Genomic DNA, 19,074 nt, shown 5'->3' on the forward strand with positions numbered 1-19,074 from the left:
AAATAAATGTTCAATATCATTTCTTTCAATATACAATAAACTGGGCCTTACAAATAGAGAAACACCCCCACCTCTTCTATCCTCTCTACATCTAAATACATGATTGTAATCTATAAATCTGAAGACACTTGCAGTGCTCTCAGTTAACCAGGTTTCAGTAAACCCAATCACATTAAACGTAAAGTCTAGATTTTCAAGACAAGTGGTTATAACATCATAGCGTTTGCCAAGACTGCATACATTAATATGAAGAAAAGAGTGTTCATTGTTAATGGTAAGGGAGTTAATCATATTCTTGATTTCCAACTCACTGTAGTATTCAGATGAACCAAGATTTGGATTTATCTGAGAAAGACAATTAAAATCTGGGTCGTTTTCTTGTAAATAACTTACAGCAGATGATTCTTCATGATTGTTTTCAAACAAAGATGCCATATTAAGGAGGGGAAGGTAGAAACATTGTACCTCAGATGTTATTCCTCCAAGCAGGGCAGATAAGTTCAAACTCCGCTGTTCACTGCCATCTGGTGGAGTTGACGGGGTTTAACTATGAGTTTGTCATAGCTAATAACAGCAAAGTTTCCCTTTTCTCTGGCCTGTTTCATGGCTGGGAGAAGCTCAGCTCTCTTCCTCCTGACACGGTCAGAGAAATCCTCATTGACATAAATGCCAGTCTTTTTAAGATGAGCTTTTGCCTTTGACAAAATAAGTTCCTTGTCCTTGTACCGCAAAAATTTCACCACAATTGGCCTTGTTTTGCCAATATTTTGCTTCAGATTACCAATACGATGGGCTCTTTCTATTTCTATACATTTTGCATCAATCTTCAGCATGCTGGTCATGAAATCCCGGACCTTCTTTTCGGAGTCTGACCATGTTTCAAAAATCATTTTCTTGAGACAAACCATCAATAATGACATTATTTCGTCGCCTCTGATTTTCTAAAAAGTCAACTTGTGTTGCAATAGTAGAGATGTCAGAGGTAGTGCATTGAAAGGACAGCTGTTGCAGTTGGAATTCAAATGAATCCAACTTTCTCTCCATTCCCCTCAGAGTTTTTACTTCAATACAGTGAACTAATCAGAACAACTTCAGATGTGGTCGGTGTCGTCTCAAGAGCTCTTTGATGCAAAATTAACAGAATTGTGACTTTATTGAAGGACAACTACATCTCAGCACTGAGTTATAGTCACAGCGCCACCTACTGGACACAGCAAGTCAGCCTGAGGAGACAATTAGAACTATTTAAATTAAGTTTACATGCTGTGGTCTACACATGAGGCTCAGCAACACAGTGTTTTTTAGCACCACCTGAAGTGATATAAAACAGAAAATACATGATGTTCTTGACTACAAAGTTCAGACAAACTGACTTGTTCCATCAGTGAGTGATGGAGGTGAAAAAGCAAAGTTCTGGAACTATCATCCCTCCTTGATGAGCATGAAGGCCTCATCACTGATTACAGCTTTAGTGTAACATTAATGTTTAACTTACATCTTATTCAAAGACATTGAAGTACTAACTTGTGTAAAATGTTCTGTCATTGTTCCAAATATATTTCAACATTAAATCACTCTGAAACTCTGCTATGACCTCCATGTGTCACGACTTCTCTTGGTGAGGGAGAATCGACTAGTGAGAACAAGCAAACCAGAAGTTTATTGACAGGATGTAAAATTACCAGGGGCACAGCTATGTACAATCAGGTAAACCAAACAAGACAAGGGAGTGAGCTACAGAGAACAAGAGAAGAAGCAAAACCAAACTAAACACTAAGTTAACAGAAGCTGAACACCAAAACATGAAACTCAAAGGGAGGCAAACGAAACGCAAAATACACAAAACTATGACTGGAGACATAACAGCTGAACTGCAAACAAAGACTAAAGCTGAACAGAACCAAGTAGAACAAGACTACAGGAGAACACTAACCAGAAACACAAGAACACACTGAATCAGGAATGAATGAGGTCAATGCAGGGAAACCAGTGGAGGGATGTGTCAAGACTGATGGTCTGACAGAGAGTGAAGTCTGAGCTGGAGACTGATTGAGAGTAGAGTTGATTGGAGGCAGGAGAACCAGACTCTGCTCAGGTGATGCTGATAAGGAAGACGTTCTCAGAGAAGGTTAGAGAGGGAAAGGAGGAGCAGAGATCCTGACACCATGGTTTCTACACTGTAAAAAAGAAAACTACAGTCTGTTCAGCAGAGTTGGTATTCTGATTTGTTTGAACGTGAAAATTAAAATAGCTATACTTGACATGAAAATACAAATCAGACCAGTTGTGTGTACCTTATGTCTAAATTTGTAATTGTGAATAAGCTGAAAATGTAATTTGTTGTTGATACAACAAAATCGGAAAAAAAACACAGGGTTTCCCAGAATACACAGCAGGGACAAATCCTCATGTTTTCCCCCCTTGACCTACAATTCAGCTACCATCCCCTGTATGTAGCTCAGCAGAATAAGTGGATGACTTACCAACAAGGGCAATACGTAGTGGTCATGGGGTCAAATCCAGCTCGTAGCCCTTTGTTGCAGGTCCTTCCACCATTCTTCTCCCCACTATCCTGCCTCTCAACAAAACCAGAAAAAAGATGAGAAATGTTACTGACAAAAACCTTGGAGTTGCTTAGCTTTTGGGAGTTCCGTGAATCACACTATTCAGCTAATAAACAAGTTTATATTAGCCAAATGAAGAATTAATAGTCGTGACTATTCACAGAACAATGTAAATATAATTGGTGCAACAATGAAATACGACTTTGGACAATGAATTAGCTAATCGTCAAGACAATTCAAAAATTTTGGTGCAAAAGGAAATGGGCCTTGAAATTTTAAGTTTTCTCAAATATTCTGTTTTTACAGTGTGAAAGAATTTAAAGGGAATTCTACTTCAGGGTGATCTTCCTCTTTTTCTACAGAATCCATCAGAGACCAGAGTCCTCTGGACCTGGACCTGCATCCAGCTGTGTATCCTTAAAGAGTGACTGGTCAAAGGATATTCCTATTAGATTTAAAGTCGAACAACTTCCTACTGCAGAGAGGTAAGAAGTTCATAACAAGGTGTCAGAGCTGCTAGTTTTACAGCAGATTGGCTCCTCATCAAACAGAACAAATGTTTTGAAGAAATGATGCTAATAACGTGAACATGATCCACAGAGACATTAAAAACAGAAGCAGGTGGATCACAGCAAGAACTCTGAGTTCACTAAAATATCAAGAAACAGTTTTTGCTGGACAAAACTCCAGTTCTGGGATCATACAAGCCTTGTTATCCTAAATCTTAGCCTGTTTGTTAGCCTATATATTTGCCTATCAGGTGAATTTTACATTGTTGATGGAGATGACTGATGGTGCATGAGGATGGAGAGGACAGAAAAATGGTTCTTGTTGTCCTTTCTGAGTTTAATCAGTCAGCATCAAGACCTACACAGCAGTTTTCCAGGTTCTCTCAGAAGAACCAACCCTGGAGGAGGAACTTTTAACTCCTATAAACAGTCCTGAAAGAGGTTCTACAGAGACGGTTCCTGTGGTCAGAACAAAGATTGATGATGAGCCAAAATGAACAGAAAGTTCCTGCAGTGGAAAACAGACTAATGTTGGAATCTCTAATGAACATCATGGACCTTCAGCTGGTGTTTGTCTCTGTGTGATAAAGTGAGAGTTAACTGTTGATGTTGATCCACAGAGTGGAGCAGCAGAACTCAGAGGTTCCCAGAGCTCAGTCTGACCAGCAGCATCACCTGGACTCCATATTCATGGTGAGTTCATGGACAACAAGTTGTTCTCCATCTGCTGTGTTCAGGCGTCTCCATGCTGCTCTTTGTAGACCAGTGGACTGTCAGTGTGTCCAACATGGATCTGATGTTTGGCTCCATGATTTGACTCTGATGGACTCATTGACACATTTCTCTGTTCCAGCTGCTGGAGGACAACATGGTGACTTTTGTGAAGAAGGAGCTGAAGAAGATGCAGAAGGTTGTGAGTCCAGATTACCCAGAATGCTCAGAGAGTCAGAGGGAGGATGAGGAGGAGGTGGAGGGAGATGATGAAGATGAGAGGAGCAGCAGAGAGATGTTTGAGCAGATGACAGTGTTGTTCCTGAGGAGGATGAAGCAGGAGAAGCTGGCTGACTGTCTGCAGAGCAGTAAGAGGATTTGTGTAAAGACTGAAGCTGCTGATCAACAGAACATTTACTAAGTCAAAGTCAGCTTTATTGTCAATTCTTCAATATGTAGCTACATGACGTACCAAGAATCAAAATTACGGTACTCTCTCTTCATGCAACAGTAGACATTAAATAAACACTTAGAAGGTTCTGAAATAAAATAAATAGTATAAATTTAGTAATTTAATGTACAAAATAAGATATAAAAGGCAAAAAAACCTGCATAAATTAAGAATCAGAGAGCAAAAAACAGGTAAACTAAGAACAAGGAAGCAAAAAAAACTACATCCAAGCAACAACTAAGAACTGAGAAAAGCAGAACTGAGTGAAATGTAAACACGACCATGAGATAAAGTGGCAGATTTAGTGCAGGATATTCAGAACAGTGCAAAAGAGTAACAGGAGTCCAAAATATCTCAGAAATCTCAGAACATCTTCACACAATCAGTCTTTAGGGGAACAAACTGTCACCTTCACTTTATTGGTACTTGGTGCTTTAATATCCAGGTTACTTCTACTTCACTGTTTCTTTCTTGTGTTTTCATTCAGAACTTGTTGCTCCAGCTTGTAGACGTAAACTTAAATGTGGTCTGAAGAAGAAGTTCCAGAGAGTGTATGAGGGCATCGCTAAAGCAGGACAGCCGACCCTCCTGAATGAGATCTACACAGAGCTGTACATCACAGAGGGAGGGACTGCAGAGGTCAATGATGAACATGAGGTCAGACAGATTGAAGCAGCATCCAGAAAAGCAGACAGAGCAGAAAGAAGCATCAGAGCAGAAGACATCTTTAAAGGCTCACCTGGAAGAGATGGACCAATCAGAACAGTGATGACACAGGGAGTGGCTGGCATCGGGAAAACAGTGTTAACACAGAAGTTGACTCTGGACTGGGCTGAAGACAAAAGCAACCAGGGCATCCACTTCATGTTTCCATTGACTTTCAGAGAGCTGAATGTGCTGAAAGAGAGAAAGTTGAGCTTGGTGGAACTTGTTCATGACTTCTTCAGTGAAACCAAAGCAGCAGGAATGTGCAGCTTTGAACACTTCCAGGTTGTGTTGATCTTTGACGGTCTGGATGAGTGTCGACTTCCTCTGGACTTCCACAACAATGAGGTGCTGACTGATGTTACAGAGTCCACCTCAGTGGATGTGCTGCTGACAAACCTGATCAGGGGGAATCTGCTTCCCTCTGCTCACCTCTGGATAACCACACGACCTGCAGCAGCCAATCAGATCCCTCCTGACTGTGTGGACATGGTGACGGAGGTCAGAGGGTTCACCGACCCACAGAAGGAGGAGTACTTCAGGAAGAGATCCAGAGATGAGGAGCAGGCCAGCAGCATCATTTCCCACATGAAGACATCACGAAGCCTCCACATCATGTGCCACATCCCAGTGTTCTGCTGGATCACTTCTACAGTTCTGAAGGAGCTGCTGAGAAGCAGAGAGAGAGGAGATCTGCCCAGAACCCTGACTGAGATGTTCATCCACCACCTGGTGGTTCAGACCAAAGTCAAGAAAGTCAAGTATGATGGAGGAGCTGAGACAGATCCACACTGGAGTCCAGACAGCAGGAGGATGATTGAGTCTCTGGGAAAACTGGCTTTTGAGCAGCTGCAGAAAGGAAACCTGATCTTCTATGAGTCCGACCTGACAGAGTGTGGCATCGATATGGAAGCAGCCTCACTGTAATCAGGAGTGTTGACACAGATCTTTAAAGAGGAGAGAGGGCTGTACCAGGACAAAGTGTTCTGCTTCGTCCATCTGAGCGTTCAGGAGTTTTTGGCTGCTCTTCATGTCCATCAGACCTTCATCAACTCTGGAGTCAACCTGCTGGAAGAACAACAACAAACAACATTTCATCGGTCTGAACTGTTCCAGAGTAAATCAGCTCGTTTCTACCAGACAGCTGTGGACGAGGCCTTACAGAGTCCAAATGGACACCTGGACTTGTTCCTGCGCTTCCTCCTGGGTCTGTCACTGCCGACTAATCAGAATCTCCTACGAGGCCTGCTGACACAGACAGGAAGTCTCTCACAGACCAATCAGAAAACAGTGGAATACATCAAGAAGAAGATCAGTGAGAATGTGTCTGCAGAGAGAAGCATCAATCTGTTCCACTGTCTGAATGAACTGAAGGATGTTTCTCTGGTGGAGGAGGTCCAACAGTCCCTGAGATCAGGACGTCTGTCCACAGATAAACTGTCTCCTGCTCAGTGGTCAGCTCTGGTCTTCATCTTACTGTCATCAGGAGAACATCTGGACGTGTTTGACCTGAAGAAATACTCTGCTTCAGAAGAGGCTCTTCTGAGGCTGCTGCCAGTGGTCAAAACCTCCAACAAAGTTCTGTAAGTAGTTGGAGACTGAGGATACTTTTTAATATTGCTGTTGTTTCATCAGTCTAATCTGCTTGTTGTCTCTTCAGACTGAGTGGCTGTAATCTGTCAGAGAGAAGCTGTGGAGCTCTGTCCTCAGTCCTCAGCTCCCAGTCCTCCAGTGTGACAGAGCTGGACCTGACTAACAACAACCTGCAGGATTCAGGAGTGGAGAGTCTTTCTGCTGGACTGGAGAGTCCACACTGTAAACTGGAAGCTCTCAGGTCAGAACTCATCAACCTGTTCAACTGATGACCATTTAAAATGTGTTTTTATTCATAATGAGCAGAACAGCTGAGATGGGAGGTTTTCTGTATTTGTATGACTCACATCAGTTCTGTTACTGACCTTTAGCACTAGTTTCTCTTAATGAGGCCTCTTCCACTACAGGAACTTAACAACCTGGAACCTGTATCACAGAACCTGTAAGAACCTGTACTGTCTTGGTTCCAGGTTCTGTTTTTGTTTCCACCATTTTACAAAATAGAATGTTTCCGATAGACGTCAATGAAAAGGAAACATCAGAACAGCCCTTTAGTGTTTGATATTTGTTGAGTGACTATAGTCTGCAGTTCAGCTGTTGGACAAGAAGCAGGAAGGAGAAGATGTGGAGAACAATGTTCAAATGTTTGACCACCTGAAAAGTCCACCTTCTCATGAGCAGAGATTCTAATTTATCCTGATGACTCTGTGATTCCTGATCACCTGATAGGTGTACTTACTGCTAGTGTTGTAGTTGAGACCACCTAAACTGATACCAAGACTTGACAGTGTGTCGAGGCCAAGACAAAGCAAGACAAAGTCAAGACTGAGACCATACCAAATTTCATTTAACGATTGTATTCAACAGTTTTTCAGCATAGTTTTTAGGCAAGTATAAGGTTGCCTGTAATACTCTTATCTGCAACTATAAACAAAGAATCAATATGAAACCTTTCAAACAAATATTTCATAGTTTCTATTGTCTGTCAGCACCTTCAGTGCCAATTTGTGCAGCTGAGGAAACCTGTTTCGGTTTTTTGCCCAAAAGACAAGTCCATTGTCAGTGTTGGAGTCCGGCTTCAAAGTACTTTCCAATCTGTGTTCCAATACTTGAATCCTGGGTCAAGTTGCGGTTCTTGTGAGCCTTGTAGTGGGACAGAAGGCATGAACATTTGGCTGGTGGTGAAGCACTGGATAGATAAACATTCATGGCTCCTGATTCTGTTGCATCTTCTTCACTGTTCATTATGTTCTCCACTTCTGTGGTCAAAGTGTCTGAAAAACATAAACAAAGACACACAAAAATATTAAGGTCCTGGTAGGTTATATACAAAGACCATGTCAGATTCAAGTGATCATCAATTTTATAGTATTTTTATGACAACAATGAATATAGTTTAAACATTTTATGACTATTTTAGGGTTTTTAAATGGTATAATATTTTCAGCAGAATAGAATGTATACTAACCTGTCAGTGACTTCTTCACTTCATCTCTTGCCTTCTTCACTGATGTTGTATTTCCTCCAATGGTAACGTCCAGATCCATCCAAGTCCAAACTGTGGATCCAACAGGGTAACCAAAAAGTACACTTTATAGTCAAAGGTTCCTCTCTTTCACTTTCTTCTGCCATGTTTGTTTTTAGAAAGATTCCAGAGAATCTTTTCATCAGAGACTGCTGGAGGGCCTTGACTAAAGGTCAGCACTACAAAGTGCTTAAAATGTCCATTTTCCACAAATGGAAGCAGCACACTACATCCAACTATTAAATGTTTGCCAATGGCTTCAGTGATGGCTCGCTGCCTTGGTGAATGTAGACTGTAGACATGAACTCTTCTGTGTAAAGGATCACAAAGTTTGCTGCTATCTTTCTCGTGCCCCGCCTTGTACTCCAACAATCTATAAATGATAAAGACATCTGGTCATAAAACAATGAATCATATAAAAAAAACATCTTATTTACAGTGTAAGATGAACAGAAAAGTAACCTTTATGAATTAATGAAACGTCTACATGTACCATATTAAAAACACAAATGAATGAATCAGCACAATGCATAACAGGAGCATTATGGCAACCATGTTTTTCAAATAGTTACACAAAGATATGATATTAAATGACCACACCAGTTCATTTTCTTACTTTAACAGTGGCATTACAATCATTTTCAGAAAGTTGATAGGTGTGTATTTTTTTCTTTTAAGTACACCCAGTGTGGGAAAGATTGTGTGATTGAACAAGCCATAGAAGAGGGAACTCACAATGCTAAAATTGTGATATAGAAATATTAAGTTTAATTTATATTCAAGTTACACATTTATTCTGCAATCGTGTGTTTTAATTCTAAAAACTGGCACTAAAATGAAGTGTCTATGTTGCCAGGCCAAGTTGCATACGTGAGACGTACCTTTTTCATAGACAGGGAGCATAATTTGAGCTGGACACTCCTCTGTCACATCAGTAGTTCTCTCATCCAAGTGAGCAGCAGCAGCACGGCAGAGCTGACATTAGCTAACGTTGATGTAAAATAAGCAAAGCTTCATGTGGTCTTTCTCATTATTGTTCATGAGAAGCACAGGCCCAATTTAAAATAGTACCACATGCCTTTTCCTTATATACATATATATATATATATATATATATATATATATATATATATGTATATATATATATATATATATATATGTTACACACATGAAGACAAAGGCATGGACGTATGTGTAACGGGACAACTTTATTCTGTAAATACAGAAAGGACAGGTTTTCAAGTAATGGCTTCTCTGTGATGACTCACTGTACACAGCATCCGCTTGAACTGAGCAGTTTTTTTGGCTTTATGCTATCCAGACTAATAGTTTAGTAATAACACAGCTGTTTGTACAGTCACTGTTACATATTATATTCAAGAAAAGAGGAAAACGTATTCATCTCCTTGAGAATAACATAGAACTTGGCTGATATAAATACATCTCCACTTATTATTTGTACACATGGACAAATGCTTGAATAAATATTAACGTATCCCACAAGATGTTTGTTCTGTAACATCAGATAATCAAATCAGAATCAAAAATAAAGGTGGACAAAGAAATTAGTGAAAAAATCCAACATTATAATCACAGTAATGAACAATGCTGACCTTTATTGGATTCATTTCTTCTTGTTGATCTGTATTCTTCATTTAGTGAATCTAAACTGTCAGTTTGGTTTTTTTTTAATCTTATCAAATACTTTACTTCTCGGCTTCAAAGTAATCTTATTACTGTAACGTGTTACACTTTGAACTATTTTCACCTTTATATAATATTGCAGAGGACTGTCCTCACTGCTGCTGTATGCTGGACATAGTGGGATGTATTTGTTCTTAAATTCACTGCTGTCTTTTTAACAGGACAGAAATACTGGTAATGTATTACTTCTCTACTTATCTTTGTCTCTTCAGACTGAGTGGCTGTAATCTGTCAGAGAGAAGCTGTGGAGCTCTGTCCTCAGTCCTCAGCTCCCAGTCCTCCAGTGTGACAGAGCTGGACCTGACTAACAACAACCTGCAGGATTCAGGAGTGGAGAGTCTTTCTGCTGGACTGGAGAGTCCACACTGTAAACTGGAAGCTCTCAGGTCAGGATTCACACTTTGAAAGTGAAAGAAAATGAAAGATTGATTCTTTATTTGCTTCAGACGCATCAAATCTGCACTAAAATGTAGCTGAAAGACAAAGAAGAAAACAAAGAGTGAGAAACATCCATCCAAGTGTTGTCCGTCAGGTTTGTGTTGTTTTGTGTGTGCAGGCTGTCAGGCTGTCTGGTCACAGAGGAAGGCTGTGCTTCTCTGGCCTCAGCTCTGAGCTTCAACCCCTCAAATAATCTGAGAGAGCTGGACCTGAGCTACAACCATCCAGGAGACTCAGGAGAGAAGATGCTGTTGGACAAACTGGAGGATCCACACTGTAGACTGGAAACTCTCAGGTACAGACAGACAGACACTCTCAGGAACCTTTTAGTCGACCTTAACACAAAGAGTGGAAGTAGAAGAACACTGTTAGCTCAGCTACACACCATGACTGAAGGGAAGAGGAAACTGTTAGCGTAGTTTAGCACATCAACATGACACACAGGGAACCTGTTAGCCTAGCTTAGCTCAAAGACAGGAAGCAGGACAACCTGATAGCTTAGCTAGATGAAAAGAGGAAACATAAATGAGTAAAGCTGAATAATGAGTGTAAACTGAGCTGGAACGTGACCAGCACAGGACAGGACTTTAGAGATGCTGCATTCAGGTGTCTGTGTCTCCATGTTGGACTGGTCCTTTATCAGTGGAACAGTGTGAGAGCCATGTAACGTCCATGTGTGCTGCTGAAAGAGTCTCTGCTGCTCTGACCGTCCTCCTCCTTTCAGGGTGACGCCTGCTGGAGTCCGATGGTTGACACCAGGTCTGAGGAAGTGTAAGTGTGTTTGAATGGATTGATGGAAACAAAGCAGCACATTCAAGCATCTTCAAAGTGTCACATCTCTGAGGTCATCATCAAAGCTTTAATACTGATCACATGATCCATCAATAACTGCAGCTGTGTTGTGTTTGTTCTCTCCATCAGATTCCTGTCAACTCACAGTCGACACAAACACAGTAAACGGAAACCTGAAACTGTCTGACAAAAACAGGAAGGTGACATTTGTGATGGAGGATCAGTCATATCCTGATCATCCAGACAGGTTTAACCAGTGGTCTCAGCTGCTGTGTAGAACTGGTCTGACTGGTCGCTGTTACTGGGAGGTCGAGTGGAGAGGAGGTGTTCATATATCAGTGAGTTACAGAGGAATCAGAAGGAGAGGAGGTAGTGCTGACTGTGTGTTTGGATCTAATGATCAGTCCTGGAGTCTGATCTGCTCTGATTATGATGGTTACTCTGTCTGGCACAATCACAGAGGAACACCCATCAGTTCCTCCTCAGTCTCTCACAGAGTTTCAGTTTATGTGGACGTTCCTGCTGGAACTCTGTCCTTCTACAGAGTCTCCTCTGACTCTCTGATCCACCTCCACACCTTCAACACCACATTCAATGAACCTCTCTATCCTGGATTTGGGGTCTGGTTCTCGTGGTCTGGTTCCTCAGTGTTTCTGTGCTGAGTTCAGTCTCCAGAGTCTCCTCCTGTTAGAGAAACAGTGTTGAACAGATAGTTCAGTCTCTCCCAGGCGTAAACTAACCGTGACGTCACCCGTTGGTTTCAACGCCGAGAAAATGAAGCCCGGATTTTGCTACTTCCTGGTCGCCGTTTTGGATCTTTTGGAGCCAGTGACGTAAAAAGCGTCATCAAACAGACTGGACCGGAGAGCAACTAGGGGCAGGATTAGCTGAGGACTCTCTTATCCCGCCCACATTTTACCGCAGAGGCTTCTGTTGCTGTCAATCAAGTATAGCCACGCCCCCTGGCTCCGCCAACTTTAACGATTTATTTAAAATTCAGTATTGATTTATTTTAAGATCGGCCAACTGATCTCTCATTTTGACCATGAAAACTAACGGGGAAAAAAATCCTGAGCTGTGGAAAATCAGTCTATCAAATTTTATTTTTTCCAAAAATGAATTGGGGTCTATGGAGCAAAAGCTTTTTGGAGCCAACCCTAGCGGACGGCGTGATATTGCAAGTTTTTGACACTTCCGGGTTGGCTTCAATTCTGGAGCCAGATGCTACATCCACTATATATACAGTCTATGGTCTCTCCATGACTCTGTCCCTCAGAAACATGTTTCACATTCATGGATTAAATCTGTTTCTTTCTGAAATCCTTCTAAATTATTCATTGTGAACTTCTTCCTCTTCAAAGATGGAAGTTGTGATTATTCCAGGACCCAAATGTGGTGTTTCTGTCTTTTTCCAGTCAAATGTTGAGAGTGAAAATCAGGATGTGGTGTTCCTCTGACGCTCACTTTAACTAAAACCATTTGAGCTGCACAAAGTGTGAAATCAGAGAGGAAGCAGTGAAACTACAAACTGCTGACAGACTTTCACACATTATTGTCCAGTAAAAATCAGTTTTTGTGCACCCAGACTTCATCCTGATTTGAGCTTTTAAGTCCTGTTCTGGTGATGAAATGAGAACTTCCTTCATCTTGTGTGTTGTAGCTGTTGCACAGGATGCGTTTCTTTGTAAAGATTTTTCTGTTATTGCAGAGAAAAATTTTGTTTTGAAATGTATGCGAAAAAAAGAAATGTATGTGAATTCTCTCGAGTATTATTGACGCCTAGTGGTCAAGGTGTGTATTGCGCTTAGTGAACAGCATGTGGTGTTCACATGATCAACTAGAAAAAAAACTGTACACTGACAGGAGTTACTGATAATAGCAAGACACAGTAAAACGGAAGCTTTTTAAGTGGAAATAATAAGAACATTGAAAGACCTTAACAATTCCAAAATTTCTGGTCAGAAGGCGCACACGGTATGTGATTGTAATTTTATTTTGTACTAAAAGTTTGTTTCAGTTTGTGTTTTTATTTTGTGCTGACAATATATTTATGTTTGTGTGACTTACTTTATATTAGTTTTTCATGGTCTTTGCTGGTGACAAGAACATTTGCTGTGGCAAAGAAAAGAATAAAAACTGGTCGAACATCAGTTGTGGTGTGGGTTATCTGTACCAGAAGAAAAATTTTGGGAGCAGTTATATGTGTGAGGGAGAAGAATAATGGGCTGTTGGTAAAAATCCTGACTCTGAGTTCTTCACTTCCTCATCCTCTGTCTCAGATTCCTCCACTACTTCATCAGTGGCTTTATTCAGACACACCGTCCACTTGTGAGTCATCGTCCTCTTCATCTTCTGTCCTCTCACCACCAACACCTGCTGAGCTGCAGCACATGTAGCAGAGTCCAGTTAAAGTCCTGCTTTTAATTGAGGATAGATGTGAGTTGAACGTTCTACTGCATCGTCACATTTAGTTGACTCATCATTTCCTGTCTCTTTACATCTGCAGTCAGTGTGGAAGTGGTGAAGGTCTTCAGTCTCTCCTAACCGCTGCTGTTAGATTTAATTCATGCTTTCTAATCAGCACCTCCATTCCCACACAAGCATTGGTGTCAAATGTAGCTTCCTGTGGCCATGAAGTGGCTGCAGTTTTAGTCCCATTGGACCATTTATCTGAACAGGCTTTCACCTGTCAACAGGTGTTTCATAGCCCAGATATCTTCAGCTGCTTTCATTCTGACCATTTCCCCAAGATAAAACAAGTTTCTTCCTTTAAATGATATAATGAAAGTTGCTATCTTTTTCTATTATTCTCCATATTGGTGATAGTTGTGGGGGTCTTTGTCAGAATGCTTGGTCACGAAACTAAGAAATTTTGATGAACACAACTTCTATGTGACCAAAGTTGATAATTCAAGTTTCTGGATGTATATTTATGACCCAGTAGATTTTGTCATATTTACAGACAACCTTTAATAAATCTATGAAACAACAAAAACACATGGTTTGCTTAAATATCTACAACTTAAAATAGCAGCAGGATCCACATGAACAGTGATGCATCCAGAAATGTTTTATAGTGGTAGAAAGATGGGACCACTGAAACTCTTGTTTTGTCATCAAAAACCAAGAGTCATGACTGAATTTTAGGAATTCTGTTATGATGTTGAAAATTCACGTCAATGATTTGCTTTTTCACATCTTTGCTGAGCTCCTCAGACTTTACCACTGTAGTGTTTGAGTCTAGTGAGTGGATCTAATGGGTTCTATTTAAACTGGATCAGAGGAGTCAGCAGCTGTTGGCGATCGTAATCACTCAGGAGAAGTTGAGATACCATGTCACAAAGAAATTTTGATTAACACAATTTTCTACATCAACACAACTGATAATTCAAGTTGTTTTATGTATATTTATGACCCAATAGATTTTGTCATATTTCTAATCTATGAAAGAACCAAAACACACGATGCTTTGTTGCTACAAAGACATGTTTTAAAATTAGAGTTATAGGAGTCACTGGAAACTCATGACTAACAGTCACCTCCAAAAGTATTGGAACAGCAAGTTCAGTTCCTTTGTTTTTGTTGTATACTGAAGACATTTGGGTTTCAGATAAAAAGATGAATATGACACAAAAGTTCAGAATTCCAGCTTTTATTTCATGGTATTTACATCTGGATGTCTTCAACAACCCAGGAAAGATGACCTTTTCTTTAAACTCACCCACTTTTCAAGTGAGCAAAAGTATTGGAACAGACATTATTAAATTAACTTAAAGTGAATAACATTTAATATTTTGTGGCATAACCCTTACTTGCAATAACTGCATCAAGCATGGACCCATTGATGTCACCAGGTTGTTGCATTCTTCATTAGAAATGCTGTTCCAGGCCTTTACTGCAGCCTCTTTCAGTTCTTGTTTGTTTCTGGGGGTTTCTCCTTTCAGTCTCCTCTTCAGGAGGTAAAATGCTTGTTCTATTGGGTTAAGGTCCAGTGATTGACTTGGCCAGTCCAAGACCTTCCACTTTTTCCCCCTGATGAAGTCCTTTGCTGTGTTGGCAGTGTCCTTTGGGTCATTGTCTTGTTGCATGATGAAGCTTCTCCCGATTAGTTTGGATGCATTTTTCTGTAAATTGCCAGACAAAATAGTTTTGTAGACATCAGAATTCATTCTGCTGCTACCAACATGAGCTACATCATCAATAAAGACTAGTGAGCCTGTTCCAGAAGCAGCCATGCAAGCCCAAGCCATGACACTACCTCCACCATGTTTCACAGATGAGCTTGTATGTTTTGGATCATAAGCAGATCCTTTCTTTCTCCATACTTTGGCCTTTCCATCACTTTGGTAGAGGTTAATCTTGGTCTCATCAGTCCATAAAACTTTGTTCCAAAACTTTTGTGACGGATCAATATGACCTCAAACCATCAAATTAATGCTTTTTAGTATATTCCATTCTTCAAAAACAACATAAAATGTGCAATACACCCTTAATTGCAGCTAGCATGGTCACCTTGTGGTATTTCCACAGACACACTCATTATGTCAGGGCTCCTTCCTCACCCCTGTCCTTCCCACCTGACATCCCAAATACCCCTTTTCCCATCTGTTCCTCTCTCCTGTTCCTCTCCACTCCTCTATGCCTGTCTTTCCCTCTGTCTCCCATCTGCTCCTCTGCCCCTGTCTCACCCTGTCTCCCATCCACTTCTCTACCCCTGTCTTCCCTCTGCAGCTTGGCGCCTGAGTGGAGTTCAGCTTCCCAGCAGGCAATCAACCTCGTCTACGGCTCCCAGACAGCTGAGGGACATCACACTGATTACTCACCTCCACAATAAGAACCGGCTCATCCTTCCACTCCCTGCCAGATTGTTCAACAAAGACTCCACAGTCAGTTCGCTCTCTAGCCTCCTGTTTAATCTGTTAAGTTTTGGCTTTTCTTATGTTGTTTTCTCCTGTTCCTCGCCCACAGTTCAGCTGTCCGGGATCCCCGCCATCCTCCTTCTCCTCCGGCTCTCCCCAACCCAGTCATCACCGGTTTCCCCCTCCTGGATCCCCCGTTCCTGCCTGGACCCCCAGTCCTGCCTGGACCCCTTCTGTCACTGCCTGGACCTCCCCGCTCCTGCACCCTGGTTTTCCCCCCCACCGAGCCACTTTTCACCCCTAACAATAAAGCACCTTCATTCCAGCCAGCCTTGGTAGTGTGGCTCTCTGCTCGGGTCCAACCCGCTCGTTCGTGACACATTAGGAACAAGCGGGAACTAGCTTACCAAGAAGGCGGTTTTGGACAATTAAAAGGGTTTCTTCAACGCTTCTCCAACTTCTAGAGTGGAATTTTAATCAGTTTATATAATTTACAAAATAATTTCGTAGTTTTCGTGCAAGACAAGCAGGTTTTCATACCTTTTACTCTCGTTTTTAACCCTCATGGGAGAAACAGAAGCAGTGTTGTCCATGAATTAGCGTTGTTAAGCTACGGTGAATATTTTAGCATACTACTTCCGGTCTCACCCAAAAACAAAATCCGTTTTTCAAAATAAAACCACAGTACGCATGAATGTAAGGTGGAAAGAAATAATGATCAGAAATGAATAAAGATCCCGCACGGAGTGACTTGGTGTCAAAAAAGAACACAAGTTCTGCAGTTTGGGAGAATGTGTTGGCTACATCAGAAAACAACTTCAAGCTAACAAAGTCAATAAAAACTGCAATTCCTAAAAAGCTGGAGACCAAGTATGAATCTGATTCAGTGCGCAAATTAATGCGAAAGCGCACTTTCCTCGACCCTCTTTACTGTGGAGGATATGAGACTGATGATAACGCACTGAGTGAAATCAAGGCTGAATTACAGGCTGAGATCGTGAGCTTAGAGGGGCAAGCAGCACCAGCAGCAGTGGCCATCAGAATGGAAGAGGAAGAGGCACAACCCAGACTCCCACGAAAAAAATGTCTCTGGGAACCCTCCTGCAAAAATGACCTGCAGCGGCCGGTCCAGTCAGCACTGCAGATGAGCGAGCCGGCGCTGAATTAACAACCTACTGTTTGGAGCCTGTCATTCAAGGAGACGAGGACCCACTTCTCTGGTGGAAATATGCTGCCAGTCATTTTCCCCAGATGTCGCGACTGACCCGAAAGTACCTGTGCGTCTGTGCCACAAGCTCACCATCAGAGCAGGTTTCAGGTCCTTTTGTATTTTGCACTTTTTTCTAATCTGGATTTTTGTATTAATAAAAGTTGTTAATAATATCCATGTTATGTTATTATTCAGTAATAGTGTGTGGTATTCAATTTCCGAACGTGAAGGCACAAGCCAGTAACAGTAATAGTCACGGTAATACCGTATACCCCGGTAAAATGTGAGGGACGTTTGACGGTATCAAAATTTGGATACCACCCAAGCCTACTGGAAACTGATCTCAGTCTCCTCCTCCGCTGATGAGGCAACAGCTGCTGGAACAAACATCCCATAATAACAACTTCCATCCTCACATTCATGTGAGTGGAAGGGATGTGTGGGTTTATCTGGTGCTTCTTAGAAAGTTGGATGTTCCTCCTGAGTTCTCCGTCACCAACATGGTTCTGGTTGGTGGACCTTCAAGCATCTCTTCAACAAGTTGATGGATTCAGTCAGTAGAACAGGGAACACTTCACTGTGTTTGTGCAGCCTACAGAGGGGCTCAGAAAACCACAAACATGTCCACATTTCTAAAGGATGTTTTCTTAGTTCAATGTGGAGAAACTGGTTGAAACTCCACAACTGTGTTCAGCTTGGATCCAACTATCCAACAATAGTTTAGTTTTTATGGAACAACTTGTCAAAGCTGCTCAACCAGTTAGAAAAGTTCAACACAAATGATTTCACATTAAAAGCATTCTCCATGTTTAGTTTTGTATCATTGTGACCTGCAGCTACATGTGCTTCAGAAAATATCACCAGTTTACTTCTGCTTTCATAGTTTTACTTCATGTGGCTCAAAGGTGGAAGTTTGACTTCATTTCTTTTTAGATTTCAACTCACCCACAATCAGAAAAACGTTAAAAACCTATAAAAATTACCCATCATCCCACTTTCTGCTCTTTTAGACACTAGCATTTGATTCAGTGTCATTCTTACTATTATTATTGTTGCTGTTGTTGTTATTGTTATTAAAGATAAAAAGCTGAAATGTTGACTGTTATTTCTCATCATGTCATTGATTGAGAATCTCCAGTGTTGGACAGTAGATGAAATAATGTGAGAGTCTAAAGGTCCTTACACACCGGGAGCGATGTGAATAAACGATGCGAAATTGCAAAATATTCGGATGCGAGTTTTGACGCACCTGTCCATACATATCAAGCATGATGCGTTTTTGCGACTTTCCGAAGAGGAGGAAGATGCGTCCCAGGAGGAAGCGAGCAGTCTGGCCACTCCTCGTCATTTCTCCCTCCTCTCTCTTCTTTCTCACGTACGTGTCCCTCAAATTCCTCCACATCTTCTTCACTTCTTCAACTATAAAGTATGAATAATAATAATAATATCTACCATATGCCACAGATACTAAAAGCAGAAAACACAACACCGGACGGATTATTTTCAGTTCTGATTAGACGTGTTGCGATGTCTTTCTGTCTTGATATCATGTACTGTAATGTGAGTCGGAGCCCGTACCGGGTAAGCACAACATTAAACTATAATCTATAAACATAAGGTAACAACCGAGACCTAATTGATGACTGTGACATCAATGCAATTGACAGTGAAAAGTATGTTGTATCACAACAGGTTACCTTACGAGCTAAAGTTACTTAGCATAGACGAAAATTAAAACAAAGACATTTAGTAAACTTTCCAGCACACACACACCATCATCATATTCGAGATCCGACGCAATGACTCTCCACAGGTTGTCCTTTAACTCGTTATCTTTGTTACTTTTGTGCTTTTTGTGCAAAGATGACACCTTAAAAGGCCTAGAGGATAAGTCTTCCTGTTTTTCAGTTTCTTTGTAACTTTTGTGCTTTTTGTCAAAGAGCACTTGGTTCTCCGACACGTAAACAATTAGCTGGTCAGCCATGTTGGTTATGCTGGTGAATGGGACGTCGC

The 19,074-nt window shown here is 41.2% G+C and overlaps 1 protein-coding gene across 40 annotated transcripts in view; it reads left to right on the top strand.

Moving 5' to 3' along the window:
- LOC127537214 (NACHT, LRR and PYD domains-containing protein 12-like) overlaps nt 1–13,142 on the top strand; it is a 153,219-nt gene extending 140,077 nt beyond the window's left edge. For 25 of the 40 annotated variants that reach the window (XM_051959267.1, XM_051959275.1, XM_051959277.1 and 22 more), the window contains 5 exons: nt 6,601–6,774; nt 9,975–10,148; nt 10,319–10,495; nt 10,925–10,971; nt 11,122–13,142. In XM_051959267.1, the coding sequence (XP_051815227.1) occupies nt 6,601–6,774; nt 9,975–10,148; nt 10,319–10,495; nt 10,925–10,971; nt 11,122–11,654 (1,105 nt within the window). In that variant the 3' untranslated portion in view covers nt 11,655–13,142. The remainder of the gene's footprint in view (nt 1–6,600; nt 6,775–9,974; nt 10,149–10,318; nt 10,496–10,924; nt 10,972–11,121) is intronic. The other 15 variants (XM_051959270.1, XM_051959279.1, XM_051959293.1 and 12 more) reach the window with 5 other exon arrangements.
- Nucleotides 13,143–19,074: the final 5,932 nt, after the last annotated feature.

Source organism: Acanthochromis polyacanthus, chromosome 14 (genome assembly GCF_021347895.1).
Source record: "Acanthochromis polyacanthus isolate Apoly-LR-REF ecotype Palm Island chromosome 14, KAUST_Apoly_ChrSc, whole genome shotgun sequence".
Taxonomy (NCBI): Eukaryota; Metazoa; Chordata; class Actinopteri; family Pomacentridae; genus Acanthochromis; species Acanthochromis polyacanthus.